The 27245-nt window shown below is 33.0% G+C and overlaps 1 protein-coding gene across 1 annotated transcript in view; it reads left to right on the forward strand.

The window, feature by feature from the left end:
• LOC143240442 (lysine-specific demethylase 5A-like) overlaps window positions 1-26422 on the forward strand; it is a 108749-nt gene extending 82327 nt beyond the window's left edge. The window contains 9 exon segments of the mRNA XM_076482878.1: window positions 1867-2102; window positions 2713-2950; window positions 5377-5480; window positions 5977-6124; window positions 7929-8000; window positions 10912-11138; window positions 13280-13372; window positions 20140-20644; window positions 24369-26422. Coding sequence (XP_076338993.1) covers window positions 1867-2102; window positions 2713-2950; window positions 5377-5480; window positions 5977-6124; window positions 7929-8000; window positions 10912-11138; window positions 13280-13372; window positions 20140-20644; window positions 24369-24772 — 2027 coding nt within the window. The 3' untranslated portion in view covers window positions 24773-26422.
• The last annotated feature ends 823 nt before the right edge of the window (window positions 26423-27245 follow it).

Raw genomic sequence — 27245 nt, forward strand, 5'->3', positions numbered from 1 at the left:
TTCTGCTCTATTATTAATTACTATTACCCCAGAATAGTTCTCTATAAGGATACTCGGGTAATACATTATAAAGTATCAGCTCTTTAAAAGCGCTTTCTGTTATCAGATTTCTCTGTTAGTTACTTCTTTAACCCATGTATCAATATTGTAGGCCTGTGGATGTTTGGAATTAGTTGTTTCATTTTAACTACTTGAAATATAGACTATTTTGTAAGTCTGTTACACAGATTACATTGTTACTGTTGTGATGGGTGTAGTTATTTATTTTTTCAATATTGACTTGCATGTGTTACCAAGTATGGATTTCAAAACAAATGTGTTTCATCTTCTTTTATTGCTTGAAAATCTGGAAATAATCAAATTGGTAAAATTGTTTTTAACTTAAAGTCCAGTTCTTAAGGGTTTTAATTGTAATTCTGATTAAATGAAATAAGCATAATTGAACTTGGAAATTTTGGTTGGATCATTTGACCTGTTCTTATTATTAGAAGTGGTTGTAAAAATATTGTAGATTTCTTTGGAAGTGGTGTCTGACTAGTAAAGCTGTGTGTGTGCATGTGTGTTTGTTGATTACATGTTAACATTTTAAGTTCATAGCATGGCTTATACTAGAACTTAATTTTACAGACTGAACAGCCTCACCAGTCAAAAGCTTGTGTAATTATTGAGCTAAAAGCTTTTGTGATAAAAGAACATTTGTTGACAACGTGTAGATTGCTCCGTTAAGTTTTAGTATAAAAAAGACTTTAATTCAGGAGATTTGTTTGTATGTTGTTCTGTCCGACATGAAAATCTACTAATAGATTTTCCTACCACTTGTAATAAGTTTTTCTGTGTGCAAAGTGAGATCCAAGATTTTAAAAAATGTACAAAGAATTGTTTGTATACAAGAACATTTACATGGACTATTGTAGTGGCATTTCACCACAACTATGAGCCATATAAACATTATTAACTCCTGTATATTTAGTGCATTCTAAATTCTCAACCATTACAATGCTGCTAGTATAAAATTATAGCTGAATACATTTGTCACAGGCCTTTTTGAGGAAGGATGTTCATGTAGTGAAGCTGTTAAAGGATACAGTGCCTTCTCTGTATGTTTATGACAGCATCTTGCTTTGAAACTGTTTTAGTCAATTTATAACAACCCTCCTTAAAAAGAGAATTCTTTAACCAAATATTTCATTGTGATAAAACTGGTACCATTAATAAGATAATGAAGATGGATTTAACGAAACCAAATAGTCATGTGGTTTTGAGACCACAAATGGATTTTTTTTTTTCTTGCAAGTGATGGCCAAAGAAACAGCAATTTTTTTCAATCATCTTGTCAAGTCAGCTGATGTATCTCAAGTGGTCTTCAACTGATATCCATTTATAAGATGTGGCAGACTAAGTTGAACATCAGTTTTTCTTAGAAAAAATGTTACAATGAAAATATTAGTGTCAGGCAGTAATGCTTCAATATGGCTATCAGATTATGTACCAATGTTGAAGATGAAAAGTAGTTTTAAAGACTGCAGCCTAGTACCTGGAGTATCATTTTTATAATGAAAAGCTAACACTCAAAAGTTAAAAAAAATTTAGGTAAATTGACATTAAAGCACGCGCTTCTTTGAGGACGACCTCATGATAAAAATAGAAATACTTGTTTTTTACATTTTTTTTCTCCCACTGTTTTCTGTGTTTGAGGTGATGTTTATTTGAAAAATTCTTTTTTATGCACTAGGTTTGACTTTTCAGTTTTATATCTCAGTGAGAGATGCCTACTCGACATTATTGTGTAGCTTCAGATATACATATATTCCTTCTGTAAGTACTATTTCTGATATTAATCTAAAACTATTTTCTCATTGTTCTCAGCCACTTGTGTCCCTCTACCTAAATCAGTGCATACAAAGAAACAGCAGAATATCTCAGCAGCAGCAGTAGTTAATGTTGCACGTGACTTTAAGTTCCTGTGTCCCATGTGTCTCCGGTCAAGGAGGCCAAGGTTAGAAACAATCCTCTCACTTGTAATGTCACTGCAGAAACTACCAGTAAAGCTGACCGAAGGAGTAGCTCTACAGTGTCTCACGGAAAGGGCGATGTCTTGGCAGGTGAGAAAAACTACAAAATATGTTTAGAACTTTACTCTTTGTTTTTGTTCATCAGTTGCATCATGCTACACTGTATGTAGTTCTATATTATTTACATATTGATGCTGCAAAATAAGATGTTAATATTGTTCGTAAGAGAAGTTAGGTATGTTTTCAAGATGGAGAAAAGTGCAGTAGCATTGCAAAGTTAGTGTAGTAAATTATACAGAAACTTGCAGTCCCAGTGGATTTTCAATTTCAGTAGCACATATTTAACTAAATTTCAACTTGTATATTCAGAGTAGAAAGTGATAAGTGTTAAGGGGAAAAAGGGGGTCTTGGTTGTTTTCTTATGTTAGAAACTCTTCTTTAATGTTTGGTAATTAGAATTATGATCATTGTGAATTTAGTGTTTTAAGTGTATATATTACTGTCATGAAAGAAATGTTTTATTGGTGTAATTTATCAATGAAAATAGGGTCCTGGAAAAACTGCAGAGTACGAGGATCAGAATAGTTTTGAATTATGTAATTTTTGTATGCTACTTTTGACTTACCTGACTTTCAAAATAAGCTTGTTAAACTGCCTGTATTTTAATAACCTAATAAAGATGGTTGTGTTTCATCCTTAGGATCGTGCAAGACGTGCTCTTGCCACTGAAGAACTAGCTGCAGCTCTTGCTGAACTGTCAGTGTTGTCTCAGAAGATGGTGGAGCAGGCAGCAAGGGAAAAGACAGAAAAGATCATTAGCTCAGAATTGATCCGTGCTGCAAGTAAACCTGAGTTACATTCCCGCCTGAGTAGTGTTGTTCATTCAGCATTTGGTGGAACATCCGTCTTAAATAGCAACAAACTTGGCAGTGAACAAGGTATGATAATGGTGGTGCCGATATCTTCACATGTGTGGTTGTGATGCATTTCAAAAATTTGTGCGAAGTATACATATGTCAACCTTAACTTTAGCATCAAGTGTATTTTGGAATGCTGAATATTATGTTAATAGTAGAATACAGGATTTCCCAAGTTTTTTTAATGAAAATTTGGAAAAGTAATTAAAGAACATTTCTTTTTTCAAGTTTCACTTTTATTGTTGGCCTTTTGTTAGTAGAAAGTGTTTTGTTTAAAATGTTTTCAGTCAAGTAATTGATTGGAATGTTGTTGTAATTATAGTTTAATAAAGGATGTACTGAAAATTAAAAGCTAAATATTTTCTCTGATGTAAAAGATACTTCAGATGTGTCTTGACTTCTTTCTGCTTGTTGTAATAGAACTGATCACAGAAATTGGATGAAATTTCCAATTTTTAATGACAAGTACATAGAAAACAAATAGTGATATTAATAATTTTTTGAGTCAATTCTAATCTGGAGGTTTTGTAGTATTGTTTGGCCTGTGGGAGGTTTGATATAATATGATGGGTATGGCTAAACAGTTCTGTAAATTTTTAATTGTGTTTGTGATGCAGTAATGAATACAAGAACTGTATATTCAAGTTAATTCAAATTAAGTTAATGTTATAGGTTGGAGGATGCTGGAAATATGATATGTTAATGCTATGTGTAAGGCATTGGTGTGTTTCACCAACCCTTGTTTCTGTGAAGCTGTACATAACAGTGCTAACTATAATTTCAAATTGATTTTGTTTCTTTGTAAAATTTTGTAAGCACTTAGTAAACATTACAGCCATTTTGTACAGAAAAATCAGATTTTCTAATAGTGTTTTTAACTGAAGGTTTCTCTCTGAATTTACAAAATCAGTCTTTGATTAACATGATTTTAAGATGAATTTCATATTTCGAATTACTTTTTTTCTGTTATTTTCTCTATCTTAACACTGACTTTAGCAAAATTAGCAATGTAGGCTAAAACGAAAATGGTATGATACACAAGAGTAGAGATTGAGAATTTATTTAAATATTTCCATTTCAGTTGAAGATATTAAAACCTGTATTATATTGGGTCATAAACTGTTTTAACATCAAGTTTATTGACATATGTTGATAGATTTTTTGATTAAATTTTGAATGTAACTTTCACCCATCTACCTCTTATCCTACATATAAGGTTAATCTTCTAGCTAAAGGAATCAAATACCATTAAGTGGACTTTTTAACAAATAATTCCAAAGAACCTGTCCAATGTGAGGAACAATTAGAGCTACAGTATTTTTGTTAACACTTTTTTACGTGGTTCTTATGTTGGTTAAATTATTTCTTAAGTCAAACTTTTGTTTCACAAACCTATGAGATAAATGTAACATTGAGGTTGAAACCTGTTTTTGCAAAAATAATTAAACATTTTGATTTCAAAACTTGTAGGTATTAAAAGCAATGTGTGTGAATATACATATATCAATATTTGTAACCATTTAAATAATACCATGTTCATCCATTCATAACTATGCTCAGCATTTGATTTATACCACAAAAACTATTAAAAGATATGAAATTTATTAAATGAGCCAGATTGAACCATAATATAAGCATTAAAACAATTTTATAAAAGTAAATGTTCTCAAGTAATGGGACAGGAAAGTTTGTGAACTTGCAATGCTAAAAACTGGAGATTAGTTCCCTGCAGTGAACATAGAGGTTGTCTAATGTGGCTTTACTGTAAAACAGAGATGTCAAGTAACTGATCAAGAAACTTAATTTTCAAATTACAAAATCCAATATGCATGGACCAGCTTTTTATATTTTGTACAATATTTAAATGTTTTAAATACAAGTTTCATGAATTGTGCGAGTTAAGTTAGTGGGTTAAAAGTTATAGATTATATCATGTTTACATAGTAAATTTATTTGTGTTTTAAACAAAAATAATTCTTGTATGAACTTCACTGGGCCCATTACAACTAATGGTTCACAATAAGAAACTGAGTGTGGTTTAGTTTTAGTAACAATTATAACTATCTTATACTTTTAGTGGTATTTCTTGTTCTGTCTAAACATACTTGGTAGTTAGTTTCTACACAGTACATTCTCTGAAATTCCAGTGTTATATTAATGAATTATTTTTGTCAAATGTAGATATAATTGTAAAGAATCATTCTTGCTGTTCCTATGAATATATTGTGTCAAGTGTAGTCTGTTTATAAATGTATTCTGTAAATAATTACTGAAACTTGTGAACTGTAATTTTTTGATTAATTTGGTAGATTTTTTTGTTGTTGTTACATAGAAAATATTAAAATTGCTTGTAGAAGTCCATCAGAAATGTTTACGCCACATCTGTATTAGGTTTGATGCTCGTATCTTATATTTTTTTTAATTTTTCCCCTCTGGCTTAAATGTAGCAAGTAATGAAACAAAGTTTAAACTTGAAGAACTTGTCTCAACACATTCAGGAGCCATGCTGTCATCAACTATAGAAGAAGTTTTGTCGGTTGTAACTGAACAAGTAAGATAGTGAAATAAAATTTAATTGTGTTCAATTTTTATGAGACTTTGGTATTTCTTTCATATAATGAGCCTCTTTTTTAATAAACCTTTTTGTTTCTTTATTAAACTTAAGCAATTCTTTCATAGTTTGAGCTTTTTTGTTAAACCTAATTGTTTTCTTATGACTTTGAGCCTTTTTATGAAATGGTGTAACAATAATATTTTATATAATTGGTACTTGAAACTGTCACTACTTTGGGAAACTCCATAATTACAGAATATAGGAAAATCAAGACTCATTATATAACATCAAGGGAAACAAATTCTCAAGTAGTTTTTTTTTTGTAATATTTCAAGAAAAGGTAAAAACTTTGATATACTTAGCAAAGACATTAAATACAAAATATTTTATCCATTTTATTTGAAATAAAAATATGATTTAACCTCAGTTGTTTACTTAGTTAAAAACAAAGGTGTAAATAGTATATTACTTTGGAAAATTGCTCTTTGTTTAGAATGAACCTGTCAGTGGTATGGAAATTGAAGCACCAACAGCATGTATCCAGCAATATGAAAAATCTGGCAGCAAGCCTCAAGAAGATACTGTATCGCCATACAACAACTTAGAACATGCTTATTCTTCTGCATCTAAAGGATCCACAAGTGAGACACTTATTTTTTGTCTGGTTTTTACTAGGTGTTTCTTATAAAAGAATGGATCTTAGGTGCTACTTAACTCTAAGGTGAATGAGCCACTACTGAGTCATTAACCATGTTGCCACAAGTATCCTTTACTGCACATGGTACATTAAACACTTTTTTGGTTTTGTTATATCAGTTGAATTAGCATGAAAGCTAATGCACCGTATTTTAATAAGTAAAAGTTGTATGTTCTTAACACCACAAGGCAATAATAAAAATAAATAAAATTAAATTTATACTGGTGTGATGCATGTGACACATTTTCTCTAGGAATTTTCTGTATTTGATCTATTACCCCTACAATATTTATGAAATTAAATATAAATTACTCATTATAAAATTGTCATTGCTCAGGCAAACCATGATTTTTATTGCTTTTAATTTTGTTTGGTTACAGAGCTATCAGATAGAAAATCACCCACCTGTCATATCTCTCTTTCAGGATTTTATAATAGTTCTCTCTTACATTTAATTGTTTCTTACCTTGAAATCAAGATTTTCATCTATCAAGTTCTGAACATACAAGTATTACTTTCACTCATAACACATGGCTTGTTCCCATGGGAAAGCTAGTAACTCACTTGGATGACTTTGTAATGGCTCTTGCCACATAGTTAGAAAGTCAGAAAAATTCTGATAGTTAGGGAAAATTGTCTTTTTACATGTTATTAACCTATTTTCTTTGGTGCATTATTTAATTGAATAAACATTTAGTGCATTACCACCATAAGTATGAAAAAAGTAGGGTTGAGTTTCATCAACAGCAAGAAAAAAGAGAATTGGGTATTTTATTTTTTATCTTTTATGTTTATTCTTTATTTATTATTATGAAAGTAGTAACCAAAATGTAAAAATAAGGAACTTTCTATGTTAATTAAGATTAAATTAGGTAAAATATATGATCATAATAATATAAAATTGTTTCACAAAGCATGCCTGTGAACATCTCATTGGGTAGTGTAATTCAAGAGCATAACATGAGATGCATTTCCCCAAGCAATTTACAAGTTATAATTGAATGAATAATAGTTAGATATGTTTTTACAAATTAAAAGAAGGTAAATTGGATTTATTTATATTGTGTTTGGGAGTTTTATGAGGTTGGTCAAATTGACCACCCTATAGAATTAGATTTGAGAAAATGACACATAAAATGTAAAATTTTACTGAAAACAAATGTTTGAAATGTGTTTAGGAGGTTTTTAGGGATTACACATGAAATTTGAGATTTTAGAGATGGAGAAAGGTGTTTTTAATTTTAACATCAAAATCACTTTGCACATGGACTATTTAAAACAAACAGTCACTATATTCATGGGCAAATAATTATTTTAGTTTATTGAGCACTTCACTCAAAATGTGAATTTTTGTATTTGAAAGACTTGTAACGTTAATTGAAAGACTGCTAAATTTTTCTGAAAGCACACACTATATCGAAAGTTAGAAATATTAAATCTATGTAAAGTTTAAAAGAGTACAGAGAGGTCATGTGTTTAGTCAAATTGACCAAGCCCACATTGAGAGAGTTAAGGCTGTCATTCTTAAATGATTTTTTTCAAATGCAAGATTTCAGGAAACAGCCAGATTGCATAATATTTTAACCCTATTTTGACATGTAAGCACTTTTCAGGTATTGAATGCACACCTGCTTATCTAGTTTAAAAATTTAGGTAAATATAGTAATTATAATCTCATTTTAACAATTTTGAACTTGTAAGTGTTTTGCAATTGATATGTTGTAATTTTGTTATGTTTATTTTAATAGTACAATTTGTGAAGAAAAGTGAAAAACAAAGTTCCAACTTTAAATTTTATGAAGCATTGAAGTACTATATATGTAAGGAATAGTTTTATAGATTATATATATGTAAGGAATGCTTTTATAGATTATATACAAAATATTCTGTCCATCTCAAAACATAGATTGTTGTTTCCTAAGAAACTATCATAGCTTTGAGAGTATAATAATTTATATTTTGTTCTTACATGATTTTTAGTCCCTCAGTGCAGACTTGTACCACCAGAAACTACGTTTTGATACCTGTGGTGGGTGGAGCACAGATAACCCTTTATGTAGCTTTATGCTTAATAACAAACAACTTGCATGATTTTCCTGTTGTGTTAGTGGTTTTGTTACAACTATCTCTCCTTACCAACCTTTATTATGATGTTGCAGCATTTTCTCTAAATTATAATTGTAAATGAAGTTCAGCTTTAAAAGTATCCTTACCCAACATTTACATGTTTGGATTATAAACAGTTTATATCACCATAGAGTAAATAGAATTTGTTCAATAAATTTTGGTTAATCAATATACTGACTAGCCTGAGTTGTAAGGATGAACATAGAAATTTAATGGAAAATTTAGAATATTTTAGGAACAAACCAAAGATTTGGGAATTAGTAATTTAGAACAATTTCTTTCATTGCTGGAAATGTTTCTATATTAAGCTATATCTGTATAAAAGCTTCATAAATGTTTTTCTGTGATAAGTTGGGTTTAGCGAGTATAGAGGGCAAATGGCAGAATATGTGTTTGACATTTAATCCTTCCATATTGAATGTTATAGTTAAGCCTTTCATACAAATGCACATGTAATTGAAACTAAACTGTACTTTTTATGTATAGATTGATTTTGACAAAGACTTTGATGCCAGCTTGACAAGTGTGAAGTCCTAGGTCACCTTTCTCTTGTTAGTACTTGGTTTTCATGTTTGATAATTTATAGGTGGAAGTGATAATTACTTCAGTTTGCACCTTGTTATATACACTGAACTTTGTAGCCATGGGTTCATTGTAATAGTGATGGGGGGGGACAGTTAGGCATAGTATTTGGATTGTTTCATGTCACTGGTTAGTTATCATTTGGATTGTTTTATATAATACAAAAACCTTTGTGTGTGTGTGTGTGTGTGTGTGTGTATATATATATATATATATATCATGGATTGAAAATATGAATTTTGCTTTTGATCTTTAATGATCTGGATCTATTTTTCATGGAAAATTATATTTTCCTTGAGTTGGTTGTTTGAGTGCTTGTTGGAGATTTTTGGTTTGGCAGCACAAAAGATAAGGGCTTTATATTTGTAGAAAACTTTAGACACCCTTTTCAAAACCTTCAGTTCACAGGAGGTAGGTTGGTAGTTCATGATATAATTTAGTAATTAGGAAAAGTTGAAGTTTGAAATGTTTATTTAACTTTCAATTTTTTAAATATTTAATTTTGCTTAAATTTTATTTTTCTAAATACAAACAAACTTAAACTCCTAAACAGTTACCAGTATGTTGATGTGGTTTCAAGTTATATTACAAAGTGATTAGGTGTATTTTTTTTCTTTTTGTAGTCAGTTTTTATAGAATATGTCAAAACCTACCCAGACTTTAGGAAAATTAATCTTGAGGTTTGCTAATTAGAAATAGGTATGTGGGAGATAATCAAACCAAGTAATAAGCTGTACAGTGTACAAATATATCATTGAAGTTAGTAGCTATTTATATGTACCTTATAGGTAGAAATATCTATAAATTAACTAGAAAGAGGCAAAAGATTTATTTTGATACTTTTAGTACTGATTTTCATAATAAAAAACCCAGTAAAAACTAAGTGTTTTTTGTATGAACTTTTAGAAGTCCTGAAAACTGTACAAACCAGAGGTGGGATGAATATTCAATCAAACATTAGTTTTATGATGAATTTAATAACCATATAGCATTACCATAAACTTGTCTCGCAGTATTATACAGGTGTAGTACTAATACCACATATGTCACATGTAGTAGATATTGTGTTTATCTAGTCCACTGGTCTTTTCTGCTTGCTTCTAAACATATTTTACTCTGTATTAAAGAGCGATAATCTAATGCAGATTGTTGTTACAGAAGTTAAATGAGCATCTCGTACCTCGTCCATTGGGAAGCACTATACATTCCTCAAATATTGGAGGTTTAAAACATTCATGTGCTACATTCCCTTAAGAAGCCAACAGTAGTTGTTCACTTAAGTGAAGCTGTACTTCTATACTAAATTTTCAAAGTCCAATAATGAAGTGACTAGTTTAGTTGCACACTATAATGAAGCGGTAACTCACACTTGCAGTAAATTATTAGTAGTATGGCTACACCTACTTTCTTGATCTGACTGAACATCAGAAGCCAGTACAAAATGTAAGTAGTTTGCAAGTAATATTATAGCAACCAGTTTAGGTTTCTATGAAACATTTCAGTTACTCATGGAAAAGGTAAATCATGAGAACCAGTAAATCAAAATATTTTACATGCTACGTGTTATTGGTTTCAATATTGATTTTCTTGCAGTGAGAATCTGGTATTGTTGTTGGAAGTACCAGTCTAGAGAAAAAGACATTTCTGATATTTCAGAATGAGTTACAGTTACAGCTCAATAAATTATTGAACCTAAGAGAAATTAGGTGAAAAGCTGAATTTAATGATGAATCAAATCTGAGAAATTAGATTTAAAATTTAACATATATTACTATTTCTGTTATTGCACCAGATTCAGGAACTTAACACTCCTACGAAAAGTGGGGCCTAATAGGCCCCAGAGCAACTTGAAAGGTTATTAATATTAGGCTAATAAAATAGGCCCCACTTTTTGTAGGAGTGTTAACTGATTATTAAGTTTTACCTAACAATGTATTAACAACAAAGTTTTTCAAATATTAAAAAAAAAGAAAGAGGGGGGGACATCTTATAATAAGAAATACTGAAATTTGATTCTGTAAGGTTCCACACCTCGCAAACATGCCCGAAAGTCCCCATTGGTGCCACGACAACTAGAAGTTCCTGTTTTAGAACTGTCTGAAGGAGCAAAGATGCAATTGGAACAACTGATGATGGAAGGAGACTTGCTAGAGGTTTCTCTAGATGAAACGCTACACATTTGGAGAATACTTCAAGCCACCAAACCAGCTCGTGATTCCATGACTCTTGGCTACTTCCCAGATGATGAGGTTAGCCATGTGTGTATGCTTAGTTTTTAAAACCAAAATCCCAGTTTTTAATTTTGATATAAATTTTAAAAAATATTTTTATTTTATGGGGGAGGATTAGTAGTAATTAGAATCAGCATGTGATAAGTTTTGAATGTTAAATTGCATTAAACTACTACTTTATGAAAGCACATTTGAAAAAAAAAAAAGAACATAAGGAACCTATGTATTTATATGCATATGTATGTGCTTAAGATATAAACCTGAAGCTACTCAGTTGCCATAATAATGAAGCATGTTTCATATTATTTAACAGATGACTTATCTTAACAGCATTTATTGTTTGTATTCTCTATAGTTTTATATGAGTAGCTTTATTTGGTTTTCAGTATCAACTGTGGTATACTGCTGGATTTTTTTTCAACTGCACAATTATATTTTACCTCCATTTTTTTAATACATGATGCCTTATTGCACCTAATATATACAGGCCTAGTAACAAATGATCTAAAAATGAAGAATATTCTAGTAAATACATTTATCAACTATGGAATAGAATTTCATGATCTTAAATATGTTTAATATTTATTTGCTTGAACTTACAGATACAGGTGAATTTTAAAAAATTTACATGTGCACCATTTCTGATCAACTTTACACTGGAAAAACTTTTGACATCACCACTTAAGAATAGCTGGAATTAGATATTGGCTATTTTTTTTATAAAACTTATTCTGCTGTAACCTTCATTTGTTGTGTAATGATTCTCTTCATCAAATTTTTATGTTAACTTTCCGTTATATGGTGTAAACAACTTCTTTGGATTGTTTCAATTGGTATATTTGTAATGTATGACCAAAATGTAACCCAGTAACTGCTGTTTACCTAAGTATTATATATAATAGATAGATTGCTTTCTGGATTATTTCAAGTTATACATTGGGTATAGGAACTGTAAAACTTGTTGTATCTTGTTGAAGTTGAAATATTAAGAATAATAATAGCAAGTATATTGGATTGTTAGTGGAAATCAAATAGAAAAGCTTATAGTTGATATTTGCTGCAGACCGGAAGGTGAATCTGATGAAAGTAGTGAGAATTTACAACAAGATCAAGATTTTAGCTGTTAATAAAGTCATGAGTGATTTTAAGTTCAGACATTTTAATAGTCAAACGATGATGGAGAAAGGTTTCTGAATACTGTCCAAGATAGATTTCTTCACCAGGTGGTTAAAAACCTATCAGAAATAATACTATTTTAGATTTATTGTTAACTATTTATACAGAAGTGATTTGAGATACTGTAAATTGGGGAACACCTAGGTAGAAGTGATCATTACTGTATTAGGTTCAATGTTTGTATTCATAGGTAGATCAGAAGTAATTAATTTTTAAGTTCAAATTTCTCAAATGAAATTTTAAAAGGATGCAACAAGAATTATCTGTTTTGAACTGGACTGCCGAGTTATTTGGAGACACTGAGCAAATGTGGAAATTTTTTAAAGAAAAGTTCCTCAATATTCAACATAAATATATTTCTTACAGAAAGAAAATGGTAGTTGTAAGTGGAAAACCAGGTTGGCTCACAGAGAGTATGAGAGAGAAAATATTTAAAAAAGCATCACAAATTTAAGAAATTTAAATTCACTGGTATTACAGAAGATTTAGAAGAGTATGGAAGGTCAAGAAAGTAGGTCAAAGAGGAAATTAGGACATCCAAAAGGATGTACAAAGAACATTTGTCCAAAATTATTAACAGTGAGGATTTTTTAATGTACATTAAGGGAAAACAGAAAATATTAGGATAAGGATAAGACCCTTGAGGGTTGATAAAGGAAGACTTGTATCTGATGATTCTGAAATGGCGAGGTTATTAAATTCACTTTTTTTTCAGTTTTTACTAATGAAGACTTAAGTAGTTTTTATTCTTCATCTTGAACAACTGATGCATGAAGACATAGTTGAACAAGAAATTCTTTAAATACTGAGCTTGTTAAAATAAAATTTGAAAATTTAAAGAATAAGGTTCCTGGGCCAGATAATAGTTCCCTATTAACATGCTGTTAACTTGGCATTTCATTTTTTTCTTTAATTTCTAAGATCAAGACAGAAAAAAATTTAATAAAATAATTCAAGATTTACAAAAACAATTTTTTTAACAGAACTTTGAATCAGAAACATGTGGAAAGTCTGAAAAGGAGAAAAAAATGAAGAAACGAAAACTGGAAGATGGAAGAGCCATAGAGAAATCAAAAGTAATTTTTTAAAACAAAAGTGTTTACTTGGTTATTTAGACTGACCTATGAGCCATTCTCATGTTGCATACACCTTATTTCACCACATACTGACTCTGTACAAAACTATATACTGCTGGGAAAATATAAATTACTATTAGAATATATTAACCATTATATTATGGTACTTAAACTTTGAATGAGTGTTCATTGAAAAAAATTGATAGTGTTAAATTGTTTGTAAAGTAAAACGAAAAAAAAAACAACAAAAAACCTGTAGTGACATGTTTAGTAAAAACAACAATTCAGACAAACCTTAGAGTTGTGTGTCATCATTGCTTTTTTATTTTTATTTTCTTTTACTATAATGTGCAAATAATGATTTTGTTTTTAATTTTCAAGGAGGTTTTAACAAGCTTCATTCATTTGCTTCAAAGTGTGTTTGAAGGTGGTATGTCCAAGACACACCTTTACTGCCACTTATAGCTGTTACTTTACTTCCATGATTTCTTTTTGCCTATCTTGGCATTACTCTGATTTTTTTATTTCTTGCTCCAGTCTTTTAAACTCCAGTCAGTTGCTCAGTTGTCTGTTGATACTCTTCAACTATGTCAATGTGCTGTATGTAAGCACCTGATTCAGATAGTTTTACTACTTTTTCTCAGCAAAGCCCTTCTGAATTGCTGCATTCCGTGAATGATGCCTGTGGTAGCAAGTCCATTATCTCAGACCAGACAGATTCTTCCAACAGAAAAGATGTTGCATTGCAAGATTCAGTTTGATTGCCTCTCCTTTTGTAACTCATATTAATGGATTGGCTTCCCATAGGATCGCCTAACTACTTGAAATTTGGTCTCCAGTACTTATTCTTTGGGCCTTTGCAATAAATGTTTTCCATCTGGACAGGGCTGGATTATCATTGTCAACTTTCTCTCAATTTCATATGTTACTCAGGATAGGAAACGATTTGTTTCAACCCATTGTCAGATCTTTTTACCCCTCAATGTGGATTCCTGTACTTGGTGAGGGAACCTCCCAGAGAAGGTTCTGTTCTTTCAGTTTACCTTCTCTGGGATCTAAACATCCACCGACATGTTTGCTGTACATGGCAACCCATGAAGGGGAGGCGAGGATCCTGGTGGTTGAAGGGTCTAACCCTAACACACCATTTTGGCCTTGAATTCCTGTAGATGGGCAGTCTTGGGGTGGCCATCTTTGGGTTATTCGACTGGTCCACTCAGGCTAGGGTCAGCCAAGTACCAATGTTGAATGTTCTCAACAGGTGTTGTGGACATTGTATCTGATGCTGGTGTTTGGGTATAATGCTCACAAAACCCTGGCATTGCTGCAGTGTCCTTGTAGTGCATCCCCTCGTAGGGCTCCATGGTGGGTAGGGTTAATGAGTACCAAAATTTCCCTTTCTTTATTATGAATACTCCCATTAAAAAATCTTAATAAAATAGTGAAAAAACAGTCTACAGGTAAAAGACCACATCTTGAAGATTCTGAGCAGCAATCCTCACCATCTGTACCATCTGTTGTACCTCATTTTCTTATATTGCATTTACTTTCAGACAAACCTAACTGGCAAATGTCTCCCTTTTTCATTCAGAAGGGACTAGAGGGACTTGTTTGTTCTCCAAAGTCAGCAAAGAAGCTTTGATCTGGTGACATATTGGTGAAAACATCCACATCTCAACACAGTGAACTCCTTTTGCATTCAAAGGCAATTGGGGATATACCTATTGAGGTTACACCTCATGCTACTTTGAATTCATCATGTGGAGTTATTGTTGAGAGGGATTTGAAGAACATCCCATAGTCAGAGATTCTCGCTGGTTTCTCCACCCAAGGAGTTTCTGCAGTGAGGCATATCTCCACTCGCAAAGATGGAATTACGATGCCGACCAATGTCTTCATTCTCACATTTATGTCACCACGTCCACTTGCCACCATCAAGGGAGGTTATCATAATTGCAGAGTACAACCATACATTCCAAATCCTCTCCGATGTTTCCAGTGTCAGTGATTTGGTTTACACCCTGTTTTTACCGATATTTAAAACCTACTGGCCCATTTCTCTTTAACATCTACTTCTATCCAGTTTTTCTGGATATCGGACCATGTTGGTATTAGGGGAATGAGCTCTCCAATACTGCAGCTAAGTCTGTCTGCTCTGACACTATCACTGCTGTGCCTGTCAAATACATGGGCTATGGTCCTGTATTCAAAGTTTGGCTCCATGCCAGCTGGCAGTCGACTTGGAGTGAGCAATGCAAAAACAAGTTTTTCCAAATAAAACCCTCTATTGGACTTTGGCTGTCTTGCTTTCATAAGGATCGGAAATAGGAAGTTGTTCTAACTAGACTACTCATTCGTCAAAGTTTTTTTAACTCATCGTTTTCTTTTACCTGGAACTGATGCACCAATGTGTTGTCTGTGTAACACTCAGGGCACTATAAGCCACATTTTACTTTCTTGTCATTGTTATGACTCTCAACGATGGCACCATTTTAAACATGTTCTGTCTCAAGGTTTGTCCATAACATTAGACAGTACTATTGGTGATGGTGACACTGTCCAGAATGGTAATGTTTTTAGTTTTTTAAAGGCCATTAATCTTGTTAATGCTATTTAAGTTTTCAATTTATACATTAGACCTTTTTTAATGTGATTCCCTTTTAAAAATCACAATTCATCTAGTTCGATTTGAAATTAGAAACTGGCTGTAATATTAAATAACTTGCAACCAGGACTTGAAAGGCCAACTTCAGGTGACTAACTCTGCTGTTTGAACTACTCGTTAGTCATCCTGGTGAATTATTATTATAATTTTGCTCCACATCTTTTAAAACCTTTTTATTACTTTCCTTTTTGGAAGTGGCCATAACATCAATTAACTAGGAACCAGGACTGGAAAGGCCAACTTCAGGTGATTGACGGTGGTTTTTGTACTTACCTGTTAGTTTTCCTGGTGAGTTATGATAACTACAGTTACGCTGCAGAAAGTCTTTTACAACTTGAATTATTGTAGTTTTTCTCTTAATGTTGTAGACTTGATGTAAACATTGGTTTTATGCTATTTATATGTTGTTGTTTTTTTAAACTTTGTTTTGTTTTACTTTAATTTCTTTTTATTAATTTTACTAAATTTACTTAACTCTTTCCCGGATGTTTGGTGCAGATAGCCTAGCTGCTTTGTACCATAAAACACTAAATCAATCAATCAACCAACCAACCAGATCTTTTTAATCTTGCCATATTGTTGGCTACATCTGGGTTTTGCTCGTGCAGTCTCTTTGGATTTGCCCCACTCTTCCACTACTTTTTAGGTTCTTCATGGAGGCAGCCATGATCTGATATTGTACACCCAGTTATCTAGAAGCTCAGGCTACTAGCAAATAAATTATGCTATCATTCACATGACATTAGGGTTTTATTTCTAATTTTGACATATATCTATTTCAGTTTCTCTTTAGTCTGAAAGGTGTTTCTTTCATTGGTAATGACAAGCATATCAGCAATGTTCTGTTGAGAGGAGGTTGAATCTTTTTCAGTTAGTAGTGTCATCCAAGTAACTCTTTTTTTTTTTTTTTAACTTGGTGCTTTGACAGAAGTTTTTGCATCTTTAGCCATTGCCTTTTTTAAGGCAGTCTTATCTGCTGCTGTTTGATTAGTGCAATTACATATTTTTTGAGCCTCCAGTACTCTCCAGATTCCTTCTATCATTTTGTGTAATTGGTCCTAAATAACCATTCCAATTAACTAACAGGTGTGTTATGTTTTCTTTCTCTACACTTTTTGTGACCTTACTATTATATTCCAGTTATCCATTTTAATTGCAGGTTTATTTTTTATGGGTGCTGACCTATGGACATTACCATTTGGAATGATTTGAGTTGTTTATCCAGAGACCACTTTCTCATTCTCTCTTTGTCCTTGTACAAGTTATTCTTACCCAACGTTTTGTCAGATGGGAAAGGGTTTCAGTCCTTTTCTCTAATTCATCTGCTCGTTCTTTCTTTTTGTGTCCAATCAGATTTTGATCTTAGTCGTGTTCAGTGAGGGTCTTGAAAGTTTTGTTGTAAGAATTTGTCCCTTTAGAGATACTAGATAAGACTTTAATTTGGGCTGTCTTTGAAGGAGAGGTATCTTCTATATGTTGCATTTAATCAGATTTTTCTGTCCTCAACAGTCTGGTCAAATTGCTTACTGGATGTCAGTCCTTGTGCAGACTGGTACATGACCTTCCCCAGTACCTTTATCTGCATTATTTGCCTCATTTGGCACTCTCTTCATCTGAGGGTTTTGCCTATTACCCATAGCTATTTTAATCATCTCTGCTATTAATCCAGTCAAATGAGTGTTTTTATTTCTACTGTTCAGGGTCCCTTACTTTGTTTTTATAGGATCCCACTTATTGGCAAGTGTTGTTTAGATGGTTGTGTTTTTATCAATCCAATTTCACATCAGCAATCAGTATTTCACTATAATTAGTACTAGTTGCAACAGGCTATTTAGAAATGAGACGTTCCATAAGACCACCTAGGAGCTTGTGATGTATTATCATACTTTGCTGGACTATCATGAGTAAGCTAAAAGGGATCCAACCTGTCTCTGCTAATCATTGGATTGAATAAAGCACGGTCAGTTTGCTTTTAAAAATTTAAGGGAACTTGGCTCACTATACTGTTTCCAGAGTACTGTTCCTCAAGACTCCATAATATGTATTACCTCCCTAGATTCTACTAGTAGAGCTAAAGAGTCCTTATCACACCCAATTTTCAGAGGCTTTTCCTCTGGAGCGTTAGAGTAAACTACTTCACTCATGAAGAAGAGGACGAAGTTGGGGACCCTTCTACTAGGGTAGTCCCTAGTTGTTTTTCCTAGATGTTGGTAGCAGTGGCACCAGCCTACATGGGAGTTTACACATAATACAGGTTCAGATTTGATACTTCATTATCCACAGGAGGTGTGCATGGCCCTTCTTTTTCATCAGTGTTAGGTCAGTGTATTGTTCATGGAAGGAAGTTTATCTCCTTGTAATTCTGAAAGTAGAATGTTCCTACACTGGGTCCTTGGTTGAGCACAGTTGTTCAAGTCCACTCCATAATTTTAGGGGCAAGTGGAAGGTTTCTTGCTTAATTGACCTGGGAATGAGAATGGATGTTCATAATTCCAAACAGAAAGAGTTCTGTTCCTTTGATTAAGTAAGGGACACACAATTTGTCATTCCAAGTCTGGGTTATTGCCTTTTGGTCTTTTTCGGATGGAGGAGAAGGTTTGTCAACTTTGGAGTTGTTTACTTTCTTGTCATGCTTCTGGTGGCTCAGAATGCATCACTCTATGGCTAAAGGTTGAAATTCAGTCAAAAGTATATCTTTATATAATGTTGTGGTCCACTTGCCCTTACCACCAATGTGGGATATAGGGACCGAGACATCTTAATTCCAACCTCAAGTTGCAGAACTGTGGCTATCTGATCTAGGCTGGTCTTTAGTGATGATTACTCATGTACAATTCAACCCTTGATACAGGAACTAAGTTAAGGATGAAGAAACATACCTGTTCTGAATGTAGTGTGGTTTCCTCCCTAGGATATCAGTTTTATCTTGGTATACCCATGAACTGTGTAGATGATTTTTGTATGGATAATGTTCTCACCAGCCCCTTCATTTTCTGTGTGAAATTGTAGCTATAAATGTTAGCAGATGTGAGTATGGTTTAGAATTTAACATTTTCCTAAATTGAATATGTTTCTGTATCACATCAAAATTGTGGACAGTTAGCACAGACAGTCCCTGAGGATATATACTTGAGGAGAATCTATATCTGATTTTATTCATTTTTGGAAACATTTTGTGTAATTTAGTAATAGGCCAGGTATCAGAAATCTAAACCAGATGTTAGTGAAATAGACCCAGCTAACCAGGATTTTATATGTATTATCATGGATCCAAGCATTTCATGCAATTTCTTTATGATTGTCAAACAAATTTTATCAAAAGTTACTGCAGTATTCAGTATTTTTTAGGTGTTGTTGGTGTGTGTGTGTGTGTGTGTGTACACAGTACCGTGTAAAGTGTTAGGACAAAGTCAGAAGTTATATTTCAGGTTTCTTTCAAAGAATAATGGAGGGTAAATCTCAGGTGAAACATCAGAATGTTATTAATCTTCATACAACAGAAACACAGTGGAAATGCTTGAGTTCAGCAAACAGTTAATATTTTCCATGTTCCCCTTTTACTTTAACTGGAGATAGCCTTTCAGGCATTGTTGCAACCAATTTATTAATCAAAGTGTCCTTTTGGATTTTACTCTCAATATCTTAAATACAGTCCCATAAAGTTTCTTTGGAAGTAACTTATTTGTGGTGTGCTACTAAATGATATTTTCCAGCTTATACTGGTGCCATATGTTAGCTCCTTTCTATATAGTTAAGACATTGCATGTAAAGTTTGATCAGTATGCTCATTCAAGTAGAATCCTTATGACATGTCCTTGGTACACATATATGGAAGTTCTACATAATGAGAATTCTCACAGTAAAGAATTACCATAGTGTTGAAGTTTATATTGTGCGATGGTGGCAGAATTAACTCCATAAAATATAAAGAATGATAAAATATTCTCTTGTCCAAACACTTTTGAACAGTACTGTAGTCTATTGTACTTCTAATACAGTCTGTTTTTACACTGTTAACTTGGTTCTTAATTGATTTTTCCTTTAACTGCAAAAGTGTCTTCTCCGAAACACTGGCTTTTGTATATTTGTTTTCATCTTTTAGCTTAAAGACAAATTGGTTAAACCAAAGCTACCAAATTCAGCTGGCTCATCTACTGAGACTTGTAAGCCTAAGAAAAAGAAACTAAAAATAAACAAAGATGGTAAGCTGTTACCTAGTAGAACAACAACAACGAGCAGCAATGATAAGGGAAGTTTAAGCAGTAGTAGTAGTACAAGTAGTAGTAGCAACAAGAGCTTTGGATCTACAAGACGGTTAAAGCCATTCTCGAGAAAACCACTAAAAGTGAAGATTGAAGCTAGGGAAAGAAAAGAATCTTTGGTTACCATCTCAAAGAAAGATGAAGACAAACCTAGTAAAGTAGAGAAAACAAAACCTAAACTATTAAAGAAAAAACAAAGTAGAAAGCCCTTGAGAAAAGAAGGTGTTCAGGTCAGGTTAGCTGTGGGTAAAGGAGCTCAAACTGAAAACAAACCAAAAGATCTAGAGTTGCCATCAGAAGAGGATGAGGACCTGTGTTCAGCCACCAAGTGTTTGAAGCCAACAGGTAGTGTTACTTTACCATCTCTTTGTTGTTTCTTTCTTTTGCAGTATTAAATACATTTGCGAGAAGTAAATTGTGATTAGGTTTCAATGTAATGAAATATTGTAGAGTAACTTGAGCATGCTATAAAGTGTGTGAAGCATTATTCAAGTTTTCCTAATCTAAAGAAGTTAAAATTATAATACAAAAGTTTCATAAATTTTGCAGCATGTAATACATCATATATAATTTAAGGATGAAAGTGTCTGAAATTGTGTTTCCTTGCTTGTTGAAAGGTAGCATGGCTTATTAAAGATCTTTAAATGTTATAAATACCCTTTATTTAAAAAAGTATTGGTGTGCTCAACATGGTGCAAGTATCTGAGAGCTCGCAACAAGGAAGGTAAGTTTTTTTTTGTTGAAGACACTTAAAAATGTATCAAAACTCACCACATTACAACATGGAACTACAACATAGAGAAATGATAACCTAAAGTAGTCAGCTTCTCCAGGACTGAGTTCCTGCTACTTTTGTTTTTATTTGTGTATTATCAAATCAAACAAGAGCACTTGTGATGAGTAAACAGTAATGGATGGCAACTTCTTGTTGTAAAAACATGCCTGTAAAGAACAGTGTTTTGGAAGCTTTTTGTCATCCTCTGCATTTGTGTTTTTACAACAGGGATTTGCCATCATTCCAGTTTACTTGTCATGAGTGCTCTGCCAAAACAACCTATCAAAGAATGAGCTTTTCTGTTTAATATTTGAATAATCCATAAAATATACCATTTGATATCATTAAGTCTAAATTGGAAGTTCATTGAAGAACAAACTATTAAATGTTAATATGTATGTTGTTAATATATGTATGTTTAAAACATAAAATTTTGGATTGTTAAGCCTAATTTACTACTTTTGTATTTAAAACAAAGTCCATATGAATATTATTTGATTTTCCTGTCTCATAACTGACTGCTACATTTATTATTTTGTAGTCCAACATGGTTATTTTTTTGAGGGAATACATTTACATCAGTATATTGCACAAGAGTTTTCTCAGAGTTCAACTTTATTGATAATATACATTAAACCTGTGTATTTTACTGCTTCCACTTATTAGTTCTGTATGGTTGTAATGTTCAACTGTATAGGATATTATATTATGGTTGATGTTACTAGCTTTCTCCTGATACATTAAATTCAATGGGAAATGTTACAAAAAATATTTGAAATCTTGTGTTATAATATTTGTGATATATGTACTTCTTAAAGAAAGATTATTTCTACTTAAACTTAAGATTACATTTAAAAATCTGTGGAATTTGGAATAAAAAAAGTAGCAGTCATCTACTTTCACATTTAAATGTGTATTTTTCAAAAACAGGAAAAACCATAAAAAGTGTGTGTTAATAAGTGCTGTTATAATAACTTAAGTCAATTTGTTTAACACACACACACACACACACACACACACACACACACACACACACACACCTTCCTAAACTGAAACTGCTGCCCATTTCAGTATGGTGCTTGTACTGCTTATGTCGTTTAAATGTTAGAAGAACATTAAAATAATAAATATCTACTAAGATCATTTTTGCTGACTGTGAGCTTCAACAAATAAGTTCAGAGATACTTGTTTGGAGTACTATTCAATAGAAGTAGTTCAAGGTAACAGGAGTCTTTCAAGATGCTGCTTTCCACACCTGAGCTACTTTTCAAGGCAAGAGGCTTTTTCTCACTGCACTGAGGCTGTGTTCTTTTCCCTCCTCTTTGAATGCATTCCAAAGTGTATCAAACAAGCACATCATCCCAAGTCCATGTTAGATTATTTTAAAGGATGTGGTGTTGGTTCTCAATTTTGCTTGCAACTTGTAGATGAATTGGTATGTTGACTCGAACATAGGCCAGATGATTTTCTTGATGGTGTTGTATTCACTGGCTTCTACTGTATACAGAAATGCCACTTCCCTGCAATATGGTGGTGCTTTACCTTAATAGCACATATTGTTTACTGTTCTCGTCTTCTTCAGCTGTTAGGATGTTCACCGTTCTCGTCTTCTTCAGCTGTTAGGATGTTCACCGTTCTCGTCTTCTTCAGCTGTTAGGATGTTCACCGTTCTCGTCTTCTTCAGCTGTTAGGATGTTCACCGTTCTCGTCTTCTTCAGCTGTTAGGATGTTCACCGTTCTCGTCTTCTTCAGCTGTTAGGATGTTCTCGTCTTCTTCAGCTGTTAGGATGTTCACCGTTCTCGTCTTCTTCAGCTGTTAGGATGTTCACCGTTCTCGTCTTCTTCAGCTGTTAGGATGTTCACCGTTCTCGTCTTCTTCAGCTGTTAGGATGTTCACCGTTCTCGTCTTCTTCAACTGTTAGGATGTTCACCGTTCTCGTCTTCTTCAGCTGTTAGGATGTTCACCGTTTCTCGTCTTCTTCAGCTGTTAGGATGTTCACCGTTCTCGTCTTCTTCAGCTGTTAGGATGTTCACCGTTCTCGTCTTCTTCAGCTGTTAGGATGTTCACCGTTCTCGTCTTCTTCAGCTGTTAGGATGTTCACCGTTCTCGTCTTCTTCAACTGTTAGGATGTTCACCGTTCTCGTCTTCTTCAGCTGTTAGGATGTTCACCGTTCTCGTCTTCTTCAACTGTTAGGATGTTCACCGTTCTCGTCTTCTTCAACTGTTAGGATGTTCACCGTTCTCGTCTTCTTCAACTGTTAGGATGTTCACCGTTCTCGTCTTCTTCAACTGCCAGGATGTTCACCGTTTTCGTCTTCTTCAGCTGCCAGGATGTTTACTACTTTATAGCTACATCATAATTCCCTTAAATAAGTTTGAATGTGGCTTGTCACATTTGCAGACCTATATTCAAACTCTTTATTGGCTTACAGTTCTGAAAGAAGTTTCTAATTTAGTTCTAACTGACCACTATATTCCTGGGTGTCTTACAGTGACAAGTTATATAATTTTTCCAGCATATAGCACCCCGATATTTTTTGTTTGTGTGAAACTTGCTTTCCTCAGTTTTGGAGATATGGTTTAAAAGTCCAGCTATACATACATTTTATTTTAAGATGTTTTGTTTTGAGTAATGTAATATTTATGGAACAGGAGCACTTTATGTTGGGAAATATGTAAGAAAACTGTCACATGGAGGGGCAATGTTAGCACCATCTGGACTTGATAACTGTCACATGGAGGGGCAATGTTAGCACCATCTGGACTTGATAACTGTCACATGGAGGGGCAATGTCAGCACCATCTGGACTTGATAACTGTCACATGGAGGGGCAATGTTAGCTCCATCTGGACTTGATAACTGTCACATGGAGGGGCAATGTTAGCTCCATCTGGACCTGATAACTGTCACATGGAGGGGCAATGTTAGCACCATCTGGACTTGCAAGTTATCACACTTCAACCCAGTTGCAACAAGAAGTCGGGGCCATTATCATATAGAACCATAAGATACAGAGATGGGTAAGGCAATAGATATATACCACGAACAATAGTATGTATCAGGTGCAAGTTCATATTCCAACATCAAATAGTACATGTGGCTGAATTTCCTTAATTTTATCATGATAGAAAATTATCATTTTGTTTGTGGAGCTTTAGAATTTACAGATTCTAAAATCTCTTCATTCTAAACATAGGTTATCAAAATTTATTATGACATAATATATTGTTACCTTTTTCTTTTAAAGTAGTGTTTTTTGTGGAAATTGACTGGTCACTCTTTTTTGTTTCAGGTGAAGCTGTAAACTGGGTGCAGTGTGATGGGGGCTGTGAGGAATGGTTTCATTTATACTGCATGGGGTTAGAATTGAAGGATGTCAGTGAAACAGAGGATTACATCTGTCCTGGCTGTATTGAGATGTCAGCTAGAGAAGCAATGGTAGTGTCTCCAATAGCCATCAAGTTGGAAGTGTCAGACAGTGATTGTATGAACCAATGTACAGACTTGCTGTCTCTTGAAAGGCAAGGTTCAGAAGAAACTATGAACAGAACAGAAAGCAAAGATGGTAAAGGGCATGGTGCAACAGCTCACGAGGATGAAGTACCTGCTCGGGATAATATGTCGGACCTCTCATCCAGTGTTCTACATGTTCCATCAACACAGCAATTACCATCATCACTGTTTGCTGATGGATAAAAATGTTACTGCACTTAGATGTTAGTTTGTTTTTGTAATGATCAGATAAGTAGAACTTGTATGACATCAAACATTAAATCCGTTTTGTGTGTATGTGTCTGAAAGATGTCATGGGAAAAGCAGACCCAATAGTCAAGTCCTGTATATTTTGTCTAACTCTTCATAGCCATTGCCACTTATATATCTGTATACCAAGGGTTTATTGTTGTATTTAATAAGTTGTATGTCTTACTGTTTGATTTCTTTTTCTTCAAGAAAGTGGAGTATTTTCTTTACCAAGTGAATGCAAGGTAGGGCGTCAAAATGAAAATATTTGTTTTTGTGTGAGTAACATTTATGAATTTACAGTAAATATTTACAAGTTTAGCTGCAGAGTAAGTGACTTACTAATCTATGATTTCACGCAGCTTAGTAGAGGTTTAGGTAATTCTAATCATTAATATTTATTCTTTCTCAATGAGTCACTTTTTACTAGTGTCAGGAAACAAGTTTGTGGTGCACCCTGTATGTTGTTTTCCTAGTGGAAGTTACGTACGTTACATCTTATTTATGCAGTTAATATAGACCATGGTTCCACTGACTTATCTGTTTATTGACATAAAAAATGAAGAAAGTAATGTGTGTTTTATGATTGAGAAATATATTCTGGTTTATAGAGGGTGTGTGTGTTTTATTGTTCCAAGTCATTGTCTAGTTTGATCTCATTAGCTTATTTAAGCACATTGAAAACTGGACTAATTGGAGATAATTTTGTGTAATTGTGTGTATTATTTCCCAATCATTTTAGACCCTGTTACACATTGAATAGCTTTCTATGTGTAAAGAACTACAAAACAGAATGAGAAAACGAAAGTACTTTGTCTTCCTATGTTTCTATCTGTCGACATGCCTTTTAAGACAAGTTTGGAGCCGCATAATAAGAATTGGAAAAATGTTTCACATATACTGTTCAACCAAAGCAGCTTATTTTCAAAATTTACCTTAAAAAGAATGTTTCTCTGATGACATTACGCGTCAATATTCCAATGGCCTTGTATCAATATTATTGTGAAACCTTGAAAAAAAAAGTTGTTCATTGAAGTAAGGTTTAAAGATAAATTATGTTTAAAAAAACAGGTTTATATTGAGACGTACAGAATAATATTTTAAAACCCGGAATACACTTCGTGTTTTTGTTTTTACGTTGTGGTGGTGGTGGTGGTGGGAGTCGAAATAGATTATTTATGTGATTAAGACCGCTTTAAAACAAAAAAATATTTGTGTTATATTAGCGTGTATAGTTGTTTTTTTTTTTAATTTAGGGCTACAAATCAAGTGTCTGTGTCATGCATTTTGTATATTATCATACTCTCAAACCACTGCAGTCCACTTTTGCTTGGTTATTAGTGTATGTGGACTTTGTAGATAAGTTTTCCTGACACTTGTGCACTGTGCTAACGTATGTTCTTGACAGCACATACCTGTTGGTGAAAAGATATTGATTACCGCTAATTTAAGGGTTAGCACCGTTGCCTTTTATCATGTTTTCATCTAACTGGTAATTGGTTTCCTCATAATAATTATTTCATTGTAGGCATAAATTATACAGAGACGATAGGCACTTCCTTTCGTGTGACGTGATTGGAGAAATAAACGTTTTCTTTATTTCAACATCAGTTTCTTTTCATGAGCTCTGTCAAAGATTTATTTTTCTTGCATTTAAATATACGAACATTAAATATTTTGAAACTTTTACAATAAATAATTTAAAACGTCCCAAAGAAAGTAACCTTCCTTTTAACTGTAATTCAACTGTTGCTGAAAAAAAGTTTGTGTCTTTATAAAGGAGAAAATATTTTAAAAACTCAAAAACGTCTTGTGTTTCCACTTAAAAAATGTTTGTTGTACGTTCCTTTCTATTGGGTTGAGGAATAATTCGTGAGCGTTTTTTCAAGTTAAAAAATATATTCATAAATGAAACGCTTTCGCAAAATATATCATGTCATTTGGTAGATAATTTTTTGCTCTAATAGATGGTGTGTTTGATTTTCATATGTCTTTAATTTTTGCTTTCATTTTCAGCTCATTAAATGGAATGTCAAGTGGATAAAATCGAGCATTTTCGACACCATCTGCTTTTCGCATTTAATTTCTTGCAATTTCGTTTAAAACAATGCATACTATATACCTAGGTATTACATGAAATAAAGTATCATAATAAATGTTTTGGGTGTAATGTGTTTATGCATTGAAATATTGTACAGTCTTGCATGTAATGTTTGAATGAAATTATTTAAAAAACGCTCACGAATTATTCCTCAACCTAATACTTCAAAGTTTAACATGTAAGAAACTGCTAAGTGCATCGAAGTGCAACATTGTGAGGAAACTAAGCACACTGTAATACGTCAAAGTGCAACATCATTATTTAAATTCAATTAATGAAAAATTTCTAGGTAATTTTAAAGACTTTATCCTTCCTTTCTCATGTGCT

Source organism: Tachypleus tridentatus, chromosome 13, assembly GCF_004210375.1.
Source record: "Tachypleus tridentatus isolate NWPU-2018 chromosome 13, ASM421037v1, whole genome shotgun sequence".
NCBI lineage: Eukaryota > Metazoa > Arthropoda > Merostomata > Xiphosura > Limulidae > Tachypleus > Tachypleus tridentatus.